The sequence below is a fragment of the Mustelus asterias genome, chromosome 9 (genome assembly GCF_964213995.1).
Source record: "Mustelus asterias chromosome 9, sMusAst1.hap1.1, whole genome shotgun sequence".
Lineage (NCBI taxonomy): Eukaryota > Metazoa > Chordata > Chondrichthyes > Carcharhiniformes > Triakidae > Mustelus > Mustelus asterias.
The window spans coordinates 15,348,871-15,365,663 of NC_135809.1; the positions used below are offsets into that span (position 1 = coordinate 15,348,871).

Below are 16,793 nucleotides of genomic sequence, written 5' to 3' on the forward strand. Positions count from 1 at the left end.
AATTGCCCCTTAGTGTCCTGGGATGCGTAGATTAGAGGGATTAGCGGGTAAAATATGTAGGGATATGGGGGTAGGGCCTGGGTGGGATTGTGGTCGGTGCAGACTCGATGGGCCGAATGGCCTCTTTCTGTACTGTAGGGTTTCTATGATTCTATGATAGGCAGTGTTGGAAATGCGGCAGCTAATTTGCACTTAGCAAACTCCCAGCAATGTGCTAAATGACCAAAAAGACCTGATTTTGTGATGCTGATTGAGGGATAAATATTGGCCAGAATAGGGATAACTCTCCGGGTCTTCATCAAAATCATGCCGTGGGATTTTTTGCACCCCTCAAACCAGGCAAAGGGGGCCCTAGTTTAACAAGTCACCCAAAAGACAGTATACTTCCAACAGTGCGGAACTCCCTCAATATTACACTTGTTGACTTTTGTGCCCAAGCCCTGGAGTGGGAGTTGACCCTGGAGCCTTGTGACTCAGATGAGTGTGCTACCAACTGAGAAACAGTTGATACCATAAAAATTATTAAAATGCTTAATAAGTTAAAGCTCGCTGATTTCTTATCATTGTTGTGCATTAACTAGTGAGCTGGGTTTTATTTATTAGTCACCTTGCCAATAACAGAACTGTGCCAGATTTTGCAACTTAATCACATTTGGTGAATGCATATTTTCGGTCCTTTCTACGTTATTGCCAAGAACATAATTAATTGATGTTAAACAAACAAAAAAGAATAGTGTACAGAGCAGGTTTTAATTACCTGTGTGAACCTGAGAATGTGGTAATTTGTAGGATTTTTAAAAAAGTCTTAATCACGAATTAGACCATCGCACTGGATTTTATGGTAGAGGTAATTAATAGCTCAACATTAATGCTGCACTAAATGTATTGCCCGTATCTTATTTCCATAGTGGTGCCACCCTTTTAAATCAACAGAGAAGGGACTCCAGTATAGCTAGCATGCCACTGGCATGATGAGAGCAAGTGTGTGCCTGTGAGAAAAGGCTGTTTCACATTTAAGGAACCATATGTTTTTGAATACAATAAAAAGTTAACCCAGACCTTTCTTACTTTATAATGAGATCAGTCTGAGGCAACATGGTAAACAAAGCTCAGGGTCTAATCAAAAATATCCACACAGCTCCAGTTCCAATTGCAGTAATACTATCTAATCTACCAGCATTAAGATCACTTGATATAACAACAATGCACATTTATGTAGCATCTTTCGCATCATAAAACATTCCACGATGCTTCATAGGAGTGTAAACAAAATTTCACACCAGGTCACAAAGGAACTTGCAGTTACATAGCATCTTACAGCGGTAAAACATTAAAAAGCACATCTCAGGATATTATTATAAATGTGAAACCAAGCCACATGGGGGATATTAGGGCAGAAAGAAAATTGGTAAAAAAAGAGGTAGATTTTAAGAAATATCTTAATAAGGGATGAGAGGTGGGAAGGGTTGAGGGGCTTAAGGAGGGTATTCCAAAGTCAACTGTCTGGTTAGCTGATAAAATAGTGGAGCATTTATGATCACAGATGCACAAATTTATTTATTAGTGTCACAAGTAAGCTTACTTTAACATTGCAATGAAGTTACTGTGAAAATCCCCAAGTTGCCACACTCCGATGCCTGTTCGGGTACTCCGAGGGAGAATTTAGCATGACCAATGCACCTAACCAGCACGTCTTTCGCACTGTGGGAGGAAACTGGAGCGCCCGGAGGAAACCCACGCAAACATGGAGAAAACGTGCAGACCTTGCACAGACTGTGGCCCAAAGCTGGGAACTGAACCCAGGTCCCTGGTGCTGTGAGGCAGCAGTGCTAACCACTGTGCCATCGTGCTGCCCAAGAGGTAAGAATTAATGGGGCACAGATGCGAGAGGCCTGCAGAGCTGGAAAAAGTTACAGAGATTAACAAGGCCATAGAGGGATTTGAAAACAAGGATGAGAATTTTAAAAATCGAGGCACTGCTTAACTGGGAGGCAACTCGGGTCACCGAGTGTTGTAATGGGTGATCAGGATTTCATGAGAGTTAGGGCAGAGGTTTGGGTAAGATTAAATTTGTGGAGGGCAAAATATGGAAAACCAGCCTGCTATTGTTAGGCGTGTTACTGAGGTAGAAATAACTGCATCATTTTGAGGCTACATGAAGCAAATACTGATCGCTCCTTTCTGCTTTTCATAAGCAAACAGCCAACATATTCCTTTTTAGAACCGGATATTCTGAGTGTCTCAAATGTGTACTGTCAAATTCAAAGAGGGGCCAATCGAATCACAGCATACCAAGGTTGCAAACAGTACAGTTCAGCCTCAGTTAACAGGAAGAGGGTTGAAGCTGCTGGACTGGAAACAGAGTTCATGGTGGAGACTGAAGACCCCACTGCTATCTCTAAATTTCCAGACTCTCTGTCCAACAGTGGGTGGCAGGATATCCCATTTAGAAACATAGAAAAACTACAGCACAAACAGGCCCTTCGGCCCACAAGTTGTGCCGAACACATCCCTACCTTCTAGACCTACCTATAACCCTCCATCCTATTAAGTTCCATGTACTCATCCAGGAGTCTCTTAAAAGACCCTATTGAGTTCGCCTCCACCACCCCTGACGGCAGCCGATTCCACTCGCCCACCACCCTCTGTGAAAAACTTACCCCTAACATCTCTCCTGTACCTACCCCCCAGCACCTTAAACCTGTGTCCTCTCGTAGCAGACATTTCCACCCTGGGAAAAAGCCTCAGAGTCCACCCGAATGTCACCACTCTGCCTGTTACAAACTACATTCTCACCAAGATTTTTTGCAAGCTTCACCTTTAGTATATCAATGATCTATTGCGAGATTTGCATCAGTCAGGTTACAACAAATACTGATCTCCTTTTTTCTTTGCATGAAATGACTCAAAAGCAAATAACCAGCATATTTCTGTTTAGCATTGAATACTCTATGCACACTGTTCAACCCAAGGACAGGCCAATTATATACCTAAAGACAGATCCAAAATCCACAGGGTAAGACTCTGCATTGTGTATTCACAAATGAATGTTTAAAGAGCTCTATTAAAGCAAGGGCATTTAATTAATGGAGGGCGGAATCCGGGCGGCACAGTGGTTAGCACTGCTGCCTCACAGTGCTAGTGACCCGTGTTCAATTCCAAGGTCGGGTCACTTTCTGTGCATTCTCCCCATATCTGTGTGGGTTTCCACCGGGTGCTGCAGTTTCCTCCCACAATCTGAAAGACATGCTGGTTAGGGTGCATTGACCATGCTAAATTCTCCCTCGGTGTACCCGAACAGGCGCCGGAGTGTGGCGACAGGGGGATTTTCACAGTAACTTCATTGCACTGCCTGTGATGAGTTTGCACATTCTCCCCGTGGCTGTGTGGGTTTCCTCCGGCTGCTCCGGTTTCCTCCCACGGTTCAAAGATGTGCAGGTTAGGCTGATTGGCTATGCTAACTTGCCCTTTCGTGTCAGGGGGATTGGAGTGCAATTACATGGGTTTACGGGGATAGGGGCCTGGGTGGGATTGTTGTCAGTGCAGGCTTGATGGGCTGAATGGCCTGCTTCTGCACTGTAGGGATTCTAAACATCTATTACTGGACAAGCAGAAATTTCCTCTGACTAAATACTGCACAGGCAAGGCTTCAGTCTGCCTAATATTTAGTTCAAGAAATTTTAAGAATGTGGAGGGGCCAAAAGAGGTGGTGGTGAGAATAGAGCTGGTGCGTTAGGAAACCGATGCTCTGTTTTCAGACAATGTTGCTCGGGGGGGGGGGGGGGCAGCATGTAGATGAGAAATAGGAGGGGGGCACGATATATCCTTCTAGGGTACCAGAAGTAATGGTGTGAAAGTGGACAGAGAAGCCATTGTGGGTGATCTGTTGGCTATGTCTGGACAAAGATGAATCAAAACTATTCTATTCCTCCACCTTTGACAACCTTTTGCGGCCAGTGTTGACAGGAAGAGAGAACAGGATATCCCATTTGAATGTCACCACTCTGCCTGTTACAAACTACATTCTCACCAAGATTTTTTGCAAGCTTCACCTTTAGTATATCAATGATCTATTGCGAGATTTGCAACAGTCAGGTTACAACAAACAAATACTGATCTCCTTGTTTTTTCTTTGTATGAAATGACTCAAAAGCAAATAACCAGCATATTCCTGTTTAGCATTGAATACTCTATGCACACTGTTCAACCCAAGGACAGGCCAATTATATACCTAAAGACAGATCCAAAATCCACAGGGTAAGACTCTGCATTGTGTATTCACAAATAAATGTTTAAAGAGCTCTATTAAAGCAAGGGCATTTAATTAATGGAGGGCGGAATCCGGGCGGCACAGTGGTTAGCACTACTGCCTCACAGCACTAGGGACCCGTGTTCAATTCCAGGGTCGGGTCACTGTCTGTGCATTCTCCCCGTGTCTGCGTGGGTTTCCACCGGGTCCTGCAGTTTCCCTCCCCAGTCTGAAAGACGTGCTGGTTAGGTGCATTGGCCGTGCTAAATTCTCCCTCAGTGTACCCGAACAGGCGCCGGAGTGTGGTGACGAGGGGATTTTCACAGTAACTTCATTGCAGTGTTAATATAAGCCTAATTGTGACAGTAATGAATAAAGTTGAACAAAAATAATAATACTTAAATCAATGTGTGTGTGGTGGGGGCAGGGGTTACAGACAGCCAGAGACCAGCTAGCTTTCTTGTTTTGTCATAATCTCTGGCAATATGGATGCAGTTGAAAGTTCATAAAAATCACAAATGAATCTTATGACCAGTGGATTCAAACTTTCCACACAAGTACCCAGAGAATACATTACAGCATCCGACCCGGCTGCAATAACAAAATTGTTGATCAGTAAAACAAAGGAAAAAGCTGAATGGCAAGTGAGCAACGTAAAACTCACTTGCCAGAATGTGAAGTGTTAGAGTAAGAAAACTAATTAATTGGGAAGGACATTTTGACTCCACAATAATTATGAATAGTTTGGCAGCTGCTTGAGGATTTTGTAATATGATAGTTGTGTTGGTTAAACCACACCAGATGTGTAACCTATCAGGGAAGTTCTGTTTACAATGGTGGGCTAAGGTATAGACTCTGAAACAATGCATCGAAATCACAGAGCTTCATATTATTAGACAACAGAAACCACACTCCATAAAAATGAACTTTTCGAAGTGCTCCATTCTTGGTCAGAGTGAAAACTTTTATTATTGAGTGTATTGGGCAACGTAACGTCCACAGGGCAGCCAAGTTCTACAACAACACGGAAAAGTGTTTCAAATCTGGTGGTTCTCCTAAGCATAAAAAGACAGGCAGGAAAGATACTGGGGTCCCAGATTTTTCCACTCCCTCCAGCACTCGGGGAAATGTGACTCAGCAAGTAATGACGAGCTCAATTTGCGAGTATAAACCATCGCGTATCAGAGGGCGCAGCTCCTTGGAACAGCACAGTTTACAATAAAATTCCATAGCTGAGGAATGTGGAGGCAAAGCTTTGTAGTGTTCCATGGGGACATTTTCTTTTAAAATTGATACAGCATGTTGAAGTGCAGCTGCAATTCTTGTGTTTTCAGAATTCGACACAAGCAACCTTTTGAGAGTTGGGCTATTCCAGACAGACCAGCTACATCTTTCTCAGGTTGCACAGAATAGATTCTGGAATGATGCACCTATCCTCATGCATTTATGTGGGTCTGTGTAGCTTAATATTGGGTCCATACATACAGATGGATTTCCAATTCAACATGGTGAAATAAGGTATAATATTTTAATCACTGGACAAGGAAGTATTCAATGAATGACATGACACGAGCAAGTACTGGGGAACAAAGGGACCTTGGTGGGTTTGTCCATAGATCTCTGAAGGCGGAAGTGCATGTTAGTGGGTTGGCAAAAAAGGCATATGGGATACTTGTCTTTATCAATCAAGGCGCAGATTACAAAAGCAGGGAGGTTATGTTGGAGCTGTATAGAACTTTGGTGTGGCCACAGCTGGTGTAGTGTGCAGTTCTGGTCTCTACATTATAGGAAGGATGTGATTGCACTGGAGGGGATGCAGAGGAGATTCACCAGGATGTTGCCTGGGATGGAACATTTAAGTCATGGAGAGGTTGGATAAGCTTGGGTTGCTTTTGTTGGAGCAGAGAAGGCCAAAGGGCAACCTGATCCAGGTGTATAAGATTATGAGGGGCACGGACAGGGTGGATAGGGAGCAGCTGTTCACCTTAGTTGAAAGGTCAGTCACGAGGGGCACAAGTTCAAGGTGAGGGGCAGGAGGATGTGAGGAAAAGGAGGGTACCCAACATGGAAAGAGCAGCACATAATGGGAAAGAAAATTTAAAAATAATAATTTACTACTTGTTTGACATGTGTAAACGTTTTCGCAATGTAATAAGCCCTAGGAGGTGGGAGTCCCTTCACCAGAATTCCTTTATTTACAAGACCCTAGAACACTATACAGTGTGTTCTGAGTATGCAGGCTACATCAGGAGTCCAAAGGAACAGACACTCCTGTTTAAGTACAGAGCCTGGAGCTCCCTGATTGGACCATCAATTCGGCCCCTAAATGGGGAGTTCATATTCATGCAGGCCAACCTCAATTGCCTGGTTAAAGTCATTACAGCAACTAATCTTGTCACGTAATATTTTCAAGTACATCAATAACCATTTTGTACCAATATACTGTAATGTGTTTAACATTACAAAACCTCGTGGAGCACTTTCCAAGGTACAGGAAATTGATAATGAACAAGAAATAGGAAACATGGTACAAAGGTATGGTCAATATAATGGACTTCACGGAAACTTCAGAGAATGGGAGGAGACTGAGGAAAGCAAAGGGGAATGTAATCCATACAAGTCGCATGCCTCTGTGCAAACCTATCAACAGCCGCACACAAGAATGGCAAGAAGAGGCACAGCAATGAAAGCAAGTGAACCAAAAGTACATAGACAGGCCATGATGCCGTATGCCAAGAATATTGCAGAATGATGACAGTACTCTCACTTGGTTCTTCACCATCATGGTGGCTAAAGACTTTGTGTTGAAGGGAAGAAAGAAAGGCATGAATCAGCTTTTCAATCATCAGATCAGAACAGAAAAAATAATACAGAAGGATGAAGCCGGATTTTGATGGTTAGTAATGTGAATGTCAGGTAGTGCAGGTCCAACCCAAGGAGGATCCAAGATGAAGAATGCACTGCTGTCGCTGAAGATGTTTTGACTGCCCATGGAAATGAATATATAGGAGAACTATTTAACGAGATATAATGGAGAACTTTATGTAAGCAGCAAGGAGTCGAGCTGACACTTGTGCTTGTTGTGGAGATTGATTCTGTTGGAAGCACAGATGCAGAGACTGATTTTGAATATAATGTGCACTAAAGCAGAAATTACAGAGTGACTAAAGTTCTGAGAAAACGCGGCCTATAAATAATAAAGCATGAAAACATTGCAGTAGAAAGGAGTTGTAACGGCAATGCCCTGGGCTCAACGATCTACAGCTACTTAATCAATAACTATTCTACCATAAGGTCAGAAGTGGTGGAGATGTTTGCTGATGATTGTACAGTGCTCGATTCCATTCACAACTCCTCAGATAATGAAGTGGTCAATGTCTGCATGCAGCAAGACCTGGACACCATTCAGGCTTGGGCTGATAAGTAGCAAGTAACATATGTGCCGCACTCATGCTGGAGGACAACCATCGGCCATAAACAAAAAGGTTTGTCACACAAGTTTTGACACAAAGGGTCACAACATCTTCAAAAGCTGCTTTGTTATTTTTTTCTTTAACTCAATTGTGGTCGGCATAGTGGTTAGCACTGCTGCTTCACAGCCCCGGGGACCCGAGTTCAATTCCCAGCTTGGGTCACTATGTGGAGTTTGTACATTCTCCCCATGTCTGTGTGGGTTTTCTCCAGGTGCTCCAATTTCCTCCCACATTCCAAAGATGTGTAGGTTAGGTTGATTGGCCATGCTAAATTGCCCCTTAGTGTCCCGGGACGTGCATGTTAGAGGGATTGGCAGGGTGAGTGGGTGGGGTTTCAGGATGGGGCCTGGGTGGGATAGTAGTCGGTGCATATTCAATGGGCCGAATGGCCTCCTTCTGCGCTGTGGGGTTTCTATGATTCACTCAGTATCTATCACCTGAGATATTTGTTTTATCTTGGAATGCAATCACTGCATGGAAACGCATGTGTTTACTTTCTGTTACAAATGCAGGCAACAGTAACACAAACAATTCACAAACCATTGAACTCCACCGTTTGCTATTAATAGGGCGGCGTGGTGGCACAGTGGTTAGCGCTGCTGCCTCACAGCGCCAGAGACTCGGGTTCGATTCCCAGCTTGGGTCACTGTGTGTGGAGTTTGCACATTCTCCTCGTGTCTGCGTGGGTTTCCTCCCGGTGCTCTGGTTTCCTCCCACAGACCAAAGATGTGCGGGTTAGGCGAGATTGGCCATGCTGAACTGCCCCTCAGTGTCAGGGGTACTAGCGAGTGTAAATGCATAGGGTTATGCGATTAGGGCCCGAGTGGGATTGTGGTCGGTGCAGACACAATGGGCCAACTGGCCTCCTTCTGCACTTTATGATTCACTAAGTATTTGTGGTTACATTGAGGAATTCCATCAATAATCATCCAATGAATAAACTTTGTTTACAATAAGGATTGTAACCGCCAAATCAAACTCATGCACACTAAATCTCAATTTCAATCCAGCGTTTAATAAATCTTGACATCTAATGTTGCCATTTCTTTATTCCTGAATGTTCAGAAGCTAAATTGAGAATCAAAACTGCAGGGACAACTCAATCCCATTTCTAAGCCAAATCAATTTTAATTAGGTTAATTAATTTTGATATATTAAATGTTGGTCCTGACTCGATGGATCCACCACTTGGTACGTTATGTTCATTCACAAATAATACTGCCACCACTTGTTTTATTTTAAATAAAAACACATCACTAAATGGGGCAAGCACAGTGGTTAACACTGCTGCTTCACAGTGCCAGGGAGCTGGTGGGCTCGATTCTCAGCTTGGGTCACTATCTGTGTGGAGTTTGCACGTTCTCCCCGTGTCTGCGTGGAGATGCTCCGGTTTCCTCCCACATTCTGAAAGACGTGCTGGTTAGGTGCATTGACCCAAACAGGCGCCGGATTGTGGCGACGAGGGAGATTTCACAGTAACTTCATTGCAGTGTTAATGTAAGCCTTACTTGTGACTAATAAACAAACTTTACTTTAACAGTAGCAACACCGATTAACAAAAGCATTTATAGAAAAACAGGCACAGGGGTTTATTTCCGCAGGAATAGAATTGCAAAGATGTAATGCTAAACTTTTATTGAACTTTGGTCAGACAAATTAAAATTAGGGATCGCTCTTTTAGGATAGGGATGAGGAGAATTTTTCTCTCTGTAGGTTGTGCAACTTTGGACACTGCCACAGGAGGCAGTGGAGGTGGGGTCATTAAATGTTTTTTTTAAGGTGGAGGTAAAGAGATTCTTGTTAGGCAAAGGAATTAAAAGTTACTAGGGATAGACAGGAATGGAAGGCGGCACGGTGGCACAGTGGTTAGCACTGCTGCCTCACAGTGCCAGGGACCCGGGTTCGATTCCCAGCTTGGGTCACTGTCTGTGCAGAGTCTGCACGTTCTCCAGGTTGCCTTCGGGTGCTCCGGTTTCGTCCCACAATCCGAAAGGCGTGCTGGTTAGGTGCATTGGCCATGACAGCTCTCCCTCAGTGTACCCGAACAGACGCCGGAGTGTGGCAAGTAGGGGATTTTCACAGTAGCTTCATTGCAGTGTTAATGTAAACCTACTTGTGACACCAACAAATAAACCTTAAAAAAAAACTTAAAACTGAAAACACAAACAGATCTGCCATATTCTTATCAAATGGCAGAGCAAACTCAAGGGGTCAAATGGCCTACTTCTGCTCCGATTTTGTAAGCTTGTATGTAGACTACTATTTATTCTTTCACATGATGTGGGCATCGCTGGCTAGGCTGACATTTGTTAGCCATTTGTAACTGCCTTCAAGGAGGAGATAGGGAGCCAACATCTTTAACCGCTGCGGTCTGTGTGGTGTCAGTACATCCCTGCAGTCCATGCGGTGCAAACCCACAGCGCTGTTAGGGAATCCCAGGATTTGGACCGAGCACCAATGAAGGAATGGCGATATTGTTCCAAGTCAGGATTGTTTGTGGTTTGGAGGGGAACTTGCAGGTGATGCTGTTCCTATACAGCTGCTGTTCTTGTCCTTCCAGGCGGCAGAGGTCATGGGTTTTGGAAGGTGCTGTCGAAGGAGCTTTGGTGAGTTGCTGCTGTGCATCTTGCAGATCATGCACACTGCTGCCACGGTGTCTCAGTGGCGAAGGGAGTGAATGTTTAAGGCGGTGGACGGAATATCAATCAAGTGGGCTGCTTTCTCCTGAAAAGTGTTGAGCTTCTCACCAGCTGTTGTAGCTGCACGGATCCAGGCGAATCTGGAACAGCTCTCCCTATTTTGGGAGAAGCCCCCAAATGTCAGTAGGAAGGACTTTGCAGAGATGACAGGGCTGGGAGTGCTGTTGTCATTCCTGACGTCTAGGTCAATGTCGGGTGGCCTGTCTAGTTTTAGTCCTTTCTGACATGGTAGCAGTTTCATACAACTGAATGGCTTGCTCAAGAGAAGAACCACATTGCTGTTAACTTTATTTATTAGTGTCACAAGTAGGCTTACATTAACACTGCAATGAAGTTCCTGTGAAAATCCCCCAGTTGCCACAGTCCAGCACCTGTTTGGGTAGACTGAGGGAGAATTTAGCACGGCCAACGCACCTAACCAGCACGTCTTTCGGACTGTGGGAGGAAACCGGAGCACCCAGAGGAAGCCCACGCAGACACGGGGAGAATGTGCAGACTCCGCACAGACAGTGACCCAAGTCAGGAATCGAACCTGCGTCCCTGGCACTGTGAGGCAGCAGTGCCACCCATCGTGTGCCGGTGCCGCCCACCGTGCTGTGGGTCTGGAGTAACATGCAAGCCAGACCAGATAAGGACTTCCTCCCCAAAGGGCATTGGTGAACCAGATGGGTTTTTACAGCCCTTGATGATGGTTTCATGGTCGTGATTATTTAAATTCCACCAGCTGCCGTGGTAGGATTTGAATCCATGTCCCCAGAGCATTAGTTTGGGGTCCAGATTTATCCAGTAGCATGACCACTATGCCACTGGTTCCCCTTAAAATTCACCCAAACACAAAGGCAGTATAACCCTGATCTATCCAAATGTTCTGGATTCAACTATACTGGCCTCCTTGATCTAATGGGTCCAGAATAACAAACATGCCATTTTCTTACCATAGTATCCAACTATATTTCCCAAATTAGTTCTAGTCTCAAACACTTCCTGGCAAATCTTTTTCAGATACTAAACGTCCTCTGCGATAATCTTCATCTGACAAGACCCTGGCATCCACCCATCCAATACGTGGTCATTGCTTGTACCTCTCCAGTGTTTCCAATTCTCTGAGGGACTTCCAGTGCACCCCACCCCCCACATTGTGAGAGAATCTTCAGCAAGTTTGAACTGATACTTCATAAACCACCTTCCCCAAATTCCTCTGCCTGCCTTTTTAAAAAAAACACATCAAAATCCAACATTTGAACCAAGCTATTGGTCATATGGGTATAATAATTGGGGCGGCACGGCAGCACAGTGGTTAGCACTGCTGCCTCAGCGCTGGGGACCCGGGTTTAATTCCGGCCTCAGATCACTGTCTGTGTGGAGTTTGCACATTCTCCCCGTGTCTGCGTGGGTTTCCTCCGGGTGCTCCGGTTTCCTCCCAGTCCAAAGATGTGCGGGTTAGGTTGATTGGCCATGCTAAATTGCCCCTTAGTGTCAGGGGGATTAGGAGGGTAAATACGTGGGGTTATGGGAATAGGCCCCAGGTGGGACTGTGGTCAGTGCAGACTCAATGGGCCGAATGGCTTCCTTCTGCACTGTGGGGATTCTATGAAAGAAAACCTCTGGGCTGTCCTACATTTGCCCTTCACAACCCTGAACATCTGCCCTCATGTCTGCTCATGGTGCATCTGAAAGTCCTGTTTTGAGTTTGCTTTCTTGCCTTTTTAAAAATTGTAAACACCATCTTAACCTTCACAAGGTCTCCTGCAGCTCTGGTTGGCAGGTTGCACACCTCAGCTAATGGCCACTACCAGTTCAGCCTCCCCGCACCCACCCACCTCGAGCAGCGATGGGGGAATATTTTCATTCAGTATGTCAGACTTGTTTGTTCAGAAGTGTGGGCCCGGCTCCATTATCATTCTTCCCAGACTATTTGACACACCCCGAGCAGAGTTTAAATCAGAAGCAAATGTTCTAACATTACAAAAATAAGGTGGGGACCCACATGGTGAATCAGAATAGCGCAGCGAGCGAGCCCGAGTCTCTCGATCTGCATGACTGGGACAATAACTTCCTTGACAAACTTTTCTATATTGTGGTGAGCACAGCCATTAATATAAAAGTTTATTCGTCACAAGTAGGCTTACATTAACAATGCAATGAAGTTACTGTGAAAATCCCCTAGATGCCACACTCCAGTGCCTGTTTGGGTACACTGAGGGGCAATTTAGTCTAACCTGTACATCTTTGAACTGTAAACCTGTTGGACTTTAACCTGGTGTTGTTAAAACTTCTTACCATCTTTGAACTATCAGCACACAAGAAAGCCAACGCTTAAATAATTACACATCTAAAAGTTAAACAGGATAGGGCTGTTTTTCAACTAACGTACCTGTGTGGATATTAACTGAATATAAAGAGTAAACGAGAACTGAAACTGGATCCAGTGGTTTGAATGTACCAATCTTTATAAAACAAAAGTGGCCCCAGTAAAAGGCTTGCAAAACATGTAAACCACCCATTTCTTTTAATATGTTCAATGACTCACCATCAGGGAATTCTTCCATTTCCAATTGAGCTTCGTCTGAATCCACATCCGACATCTTGGACACTTCTTGTCTCCTTTCTTGTGTTAAATTCAAACAATAAAAAGGCTTGTGTGAGAATTAGAAAAAAACTGCACCCTCTCACTTTAAAACAACCCCAACATGGGAACTGGCCGCAAGCTACAGCAGCCTCAGGGAAGAGTGAGATCTCCAGGTGACCAACAGAGGAGACCGAGCTCCCCTCCCTGAAAAAAAGGACAATTAAAACAAGATCCTCCCCTCGCCTCTTTCTGTAGCAAGTCTGGAACGGACAAGAGACAAGAAACTCAGGCCACCCCAACCTGGAGGGTTCAGCAACAATTTCAGGAGACCGGAGGCATCGATTAACAAACTTTGAGAGAATTCCTCTCTCTCAAACAGCAACTCCCTGACTGAAAGGGTTGTTTTGTGTGTGTGTGTGCCGTTCCTCTTACATTGTTTCCGCCCATCTAACGTGACAGGGGAGAAAGCAGCTAGAGCAGCGTCAGAGCAAACCCTTGGGGCACATACTTAACCCTGAAGAATAGTCCTTTACACTTCCTGGCGTTTCTGAATCTCCCGCACGGTCAAATTCCCCTCCCTCTGCTTTTCAATTCTTTCATCTTTTTGTGTTTTGTTTACAGGCGATGTAAAGCTGCCTCTTTGTATCCTAGGATTCGCGCTGTGTACAGATCTACACAACACAGGGGCTCATATTCACAGCACTGTTTCAATCTTGCTGTTGTGTGTAGGCGTGTTTTGTTTGCAAGGGAAATACACACCACTGTGAACTCCAGTCCTGTCCCCTGGGCGAACTGGAACAGCAAGATCCGAGAGAGAAGTTATAATAAAAGTACAACTGTGGCTCGGGATGTTGCAAAGTTTGACGCAAGTCTGACTCTGACCCTGTTGTAAAGATTTGCTTCAATGAGGGGAAAAAATTAGCTTAAAGTTTATTTATTAGTGTCACAAGTAGACTTACGTTAACACAGCGATGAAGTTACTGTGGAAATCTCCGAGTCGCCACACCCTGGCGCCTGTTTGGGTGCACTGAGGGAGAATGACTTAAAAAGTCAGCTCTTTTCTCTCCTTACAGATGCTGCCAGATCTGCTGAGATTTTCCAACATTTTCTCTTTTGGCACCTAACCAGCAGGTCTTTTGGATTGTGGGAGGAAACCCACACTTTGGTCACACTGTCAAGTGTTAGGCTCTTCCAAATGTATATCATCGAATCCCTACAGTGCAGGAGGAGACCATTCGGCCCATCGAGTGTGCACTGACAACATTCCCACCCAGGCCCTATCCCCATAACCCCACTATTTACCATGCAAATCCTCCTGATGAGGCAATTTAACATGGACAATCAACCGAACCCACTAATCTTTGGAGTGTGGGAGGAAACTGGAGCACCCGGAGGAAACCCACGCAGACACGGGGAGAATGTACTGTGCATTGTTTATTCTTCTGGAGGTTTTTTTGTCCAAAGGCAGGTCCCACCCATATTGCCATACCTCCACCACAGGAAGGGCAAGGAAGCCCTTAGGGTGGCAAGGTGGCACCGTGGTTAGCACTGCTGTCTCACGGCACCAGAGACCTGGGTTCAATTCCAGCCTTGGCTGACTGTCTGTGTGGAGTTTGCACTTTCTCCAAGTATTGTGTGGGCTTCCTCTGGGTGCTCCAGTTCCCTCCCACACTCCAAAGATGTGCAGTTAGGTTGATTGGCTATGCTAAATTGACCCGAGTGTCAGGCGGATTAGCAAGGTAAATATGTGGGGTTCCAGGGATAGGGCTTGAGTGGGATTGTTTTCGGTGCAGACTCGATGGGTCGAATGGCCTCCTTCTGCACTGTACGGATTCTATGATTCCTCTAAGCAGGTTCTAAATCCATGCCAACGAGAAAAGGGGTCAAAACCCTGCGTAGTTTGGCACAATTATGATCCATACCAGCTCTCCAAGGAGTCAAAGTTGCTATAGCAACATACATTTGTGCACGCTTCACGGTACATTCCCATTGTCCATACCTGTTGTAAACAAATTCCTTACGTGGCCCGGGGGTGGGGGGCTGGGTGTGACACAACAGACAGGCCCACTCTGACATTTAAATGCATGATAATGGGGTACCCCACCTTTCATGGCAGGAACCCCACTAAGTTATTGGCAAGGGGGACAGGGACAATCTCAACAGGAAATGTCACCGCTGTAAATGCTGTTTTGGGATTCCCATTGGATTCTCCATCTCCTTCAGCTTTCCCACCTGCCAAAAACTGGGGCAGAAATCTCCTTCCTAGAGTAGGACTCAGACCCATAGTTTCTAGGTCTGAAGCAGGAATTTTTTATTCATTTATGGCAGACTTGTCCAAAGCACATTTGCTGACATTCTCACTCAAGGGGCCGATGAGTGAATTTCAGAAAGGTAAAGGTTTGGCACAAAAATAAACTTTATTTTTAAAAAAAGTTGAGGTTATGAAACAATTGCCGAGCAAATGTGCAGCAATATCATCGCAATAACTTGTGAAGTTAAATAAAGTAATAAAAGTAACCTGCGTGAGTACGAGCAGGTTGAGTGCGTTTGCGTTGGTGTGAAGATCGAGGGAGAAAGTGAGACTGGGTGTAAAGCAGATTCATATTCACTCCCACAAACTCAATCTCTCACTCCCACCCACCCATCACTCCCACGCTTATAGGCACACACCCATCGCAACTCTCATATCCATCAGACCACTCACAGACTCTCACACTGCCACACCCACACACTCTGCCATCCCCCTCATTCACCCTCGCTCTGCCACCTTGTGATAACCCCAGGGAGGTCCCTGGGGAATCACTGATTGATCTCCCTGTGGGGCTTGTTGAGTTCCCCTGGTAACAGGCAGTAGTCTGCCACACTGCAACTCATTCCTGTGCCTTTTCTATGGCAGGCCCAGGCAGGGACTAGTGTGTGTGTACACCACCATAGTGGTTCTATTTGGCATTCTGTAATAAACTATATTCCTTTCTAGTCAAGCTTCCTGAGTCATGACTCACCCCACCACACACTCAGTCTCTATCATGCCACACACTCACCTGACACTGTTCCACCCCCCACCACATTCACTCTGCCCCCCCCCCCCCCCTCTCATTGCAACCCCATCACACTGACTGGCACCACACACACTCATCCTGCCACCGCCTCCCTCCCCGCCCCTGCCCTCACGATGTGACGCACCCCCCAACACACACACTCTCTGCACACATCCCCTCCCTCATTCCTGGGGCCTGCCAGAACCTGGCCCTCGCGCGGCAGCCCCGGCCTGCCGAGGCACATGTACCTGATTGCTGGCTCCCGGGCCCGCTGCCCGGGCTCGGGGCCACATGTATTCTCCGGGCTCCGGGCCACATGTCCCTGAGCCTGCCTCTCTCCACTTCCGCCTTCCCGCGGCTCTCGACACATCCACCAGCGCGTGCTCACTGCTCCGCCAATCAAAACACTGCCTGACTTCCTGCTCCGATGTGATAAGCTCACTGGTTCACCTATCAGAATCAAAAGCGGGAGAGAACTCGCCCGTGATTGGAGGACCACCAAGGCTATCTCCCATTGAGACACAGCTGATTGAATGGGTTTTGGAGGGGGGCGCGGAGTGGGGGGGGCGGGGCGCGGAGTGGGGGGGGCGGGGCGCGGAGTGGGGGGGGCGGGGCGCGGAGTGGGGGGGGGCGGGGCGGGGCGCGGAGTGGGGGGGCGGGGCGCGGAGTGGGGGGGCGTGGAGTGGGGGGGCGCGGCGTGGAGTGGGGGGGCGGGGCGTGGAGTGGGGGGGTGGGGTGGGGAGTGGGGGGGCGGGGCGTGGAGTG

The 16,793-nt window shown here is 46.2% G+C and overlaps 1 protein-coding gene across 4 annotated transcripts in view; it reads right to left on the bottom strand.

The window, feature by feature from the left end:
- The window catches only part of ano6 (anoctamin 6), a 128,053-nt gene extending 111,673 nt beyond the window's left edge, over positions 1 to 16,380 (bottom strand). For 3 of the 4 annotated variants that reach the window (XM_078219724.1, XM_078219722.1, XM_078219721.1), the window contains exons 1-2: positions 16,277 to 16,380; positions 12,952 to 13,029 (exon numbers count right to left, since the gene is read on the bottom strand). In XM_078219724.1, coding sequence (XP_078075850.1) covers positions 12,952 to 13,029; positions 16,277 to 16,346 — 148 coding nt within the window. In that variant the 5' untranslated portion in view covers positions 16,347 to 16,380. The remainder of the gene's footprint in view (positions 1 to 12,951; positions 13,030 to 16,276) is intronic. The other variant, XM_078219725.1, reaches the window with a different exon arrangement.
- Between the last annotated feature and the right edge of the window lie 413 nt (positions 16,381 to 16,793).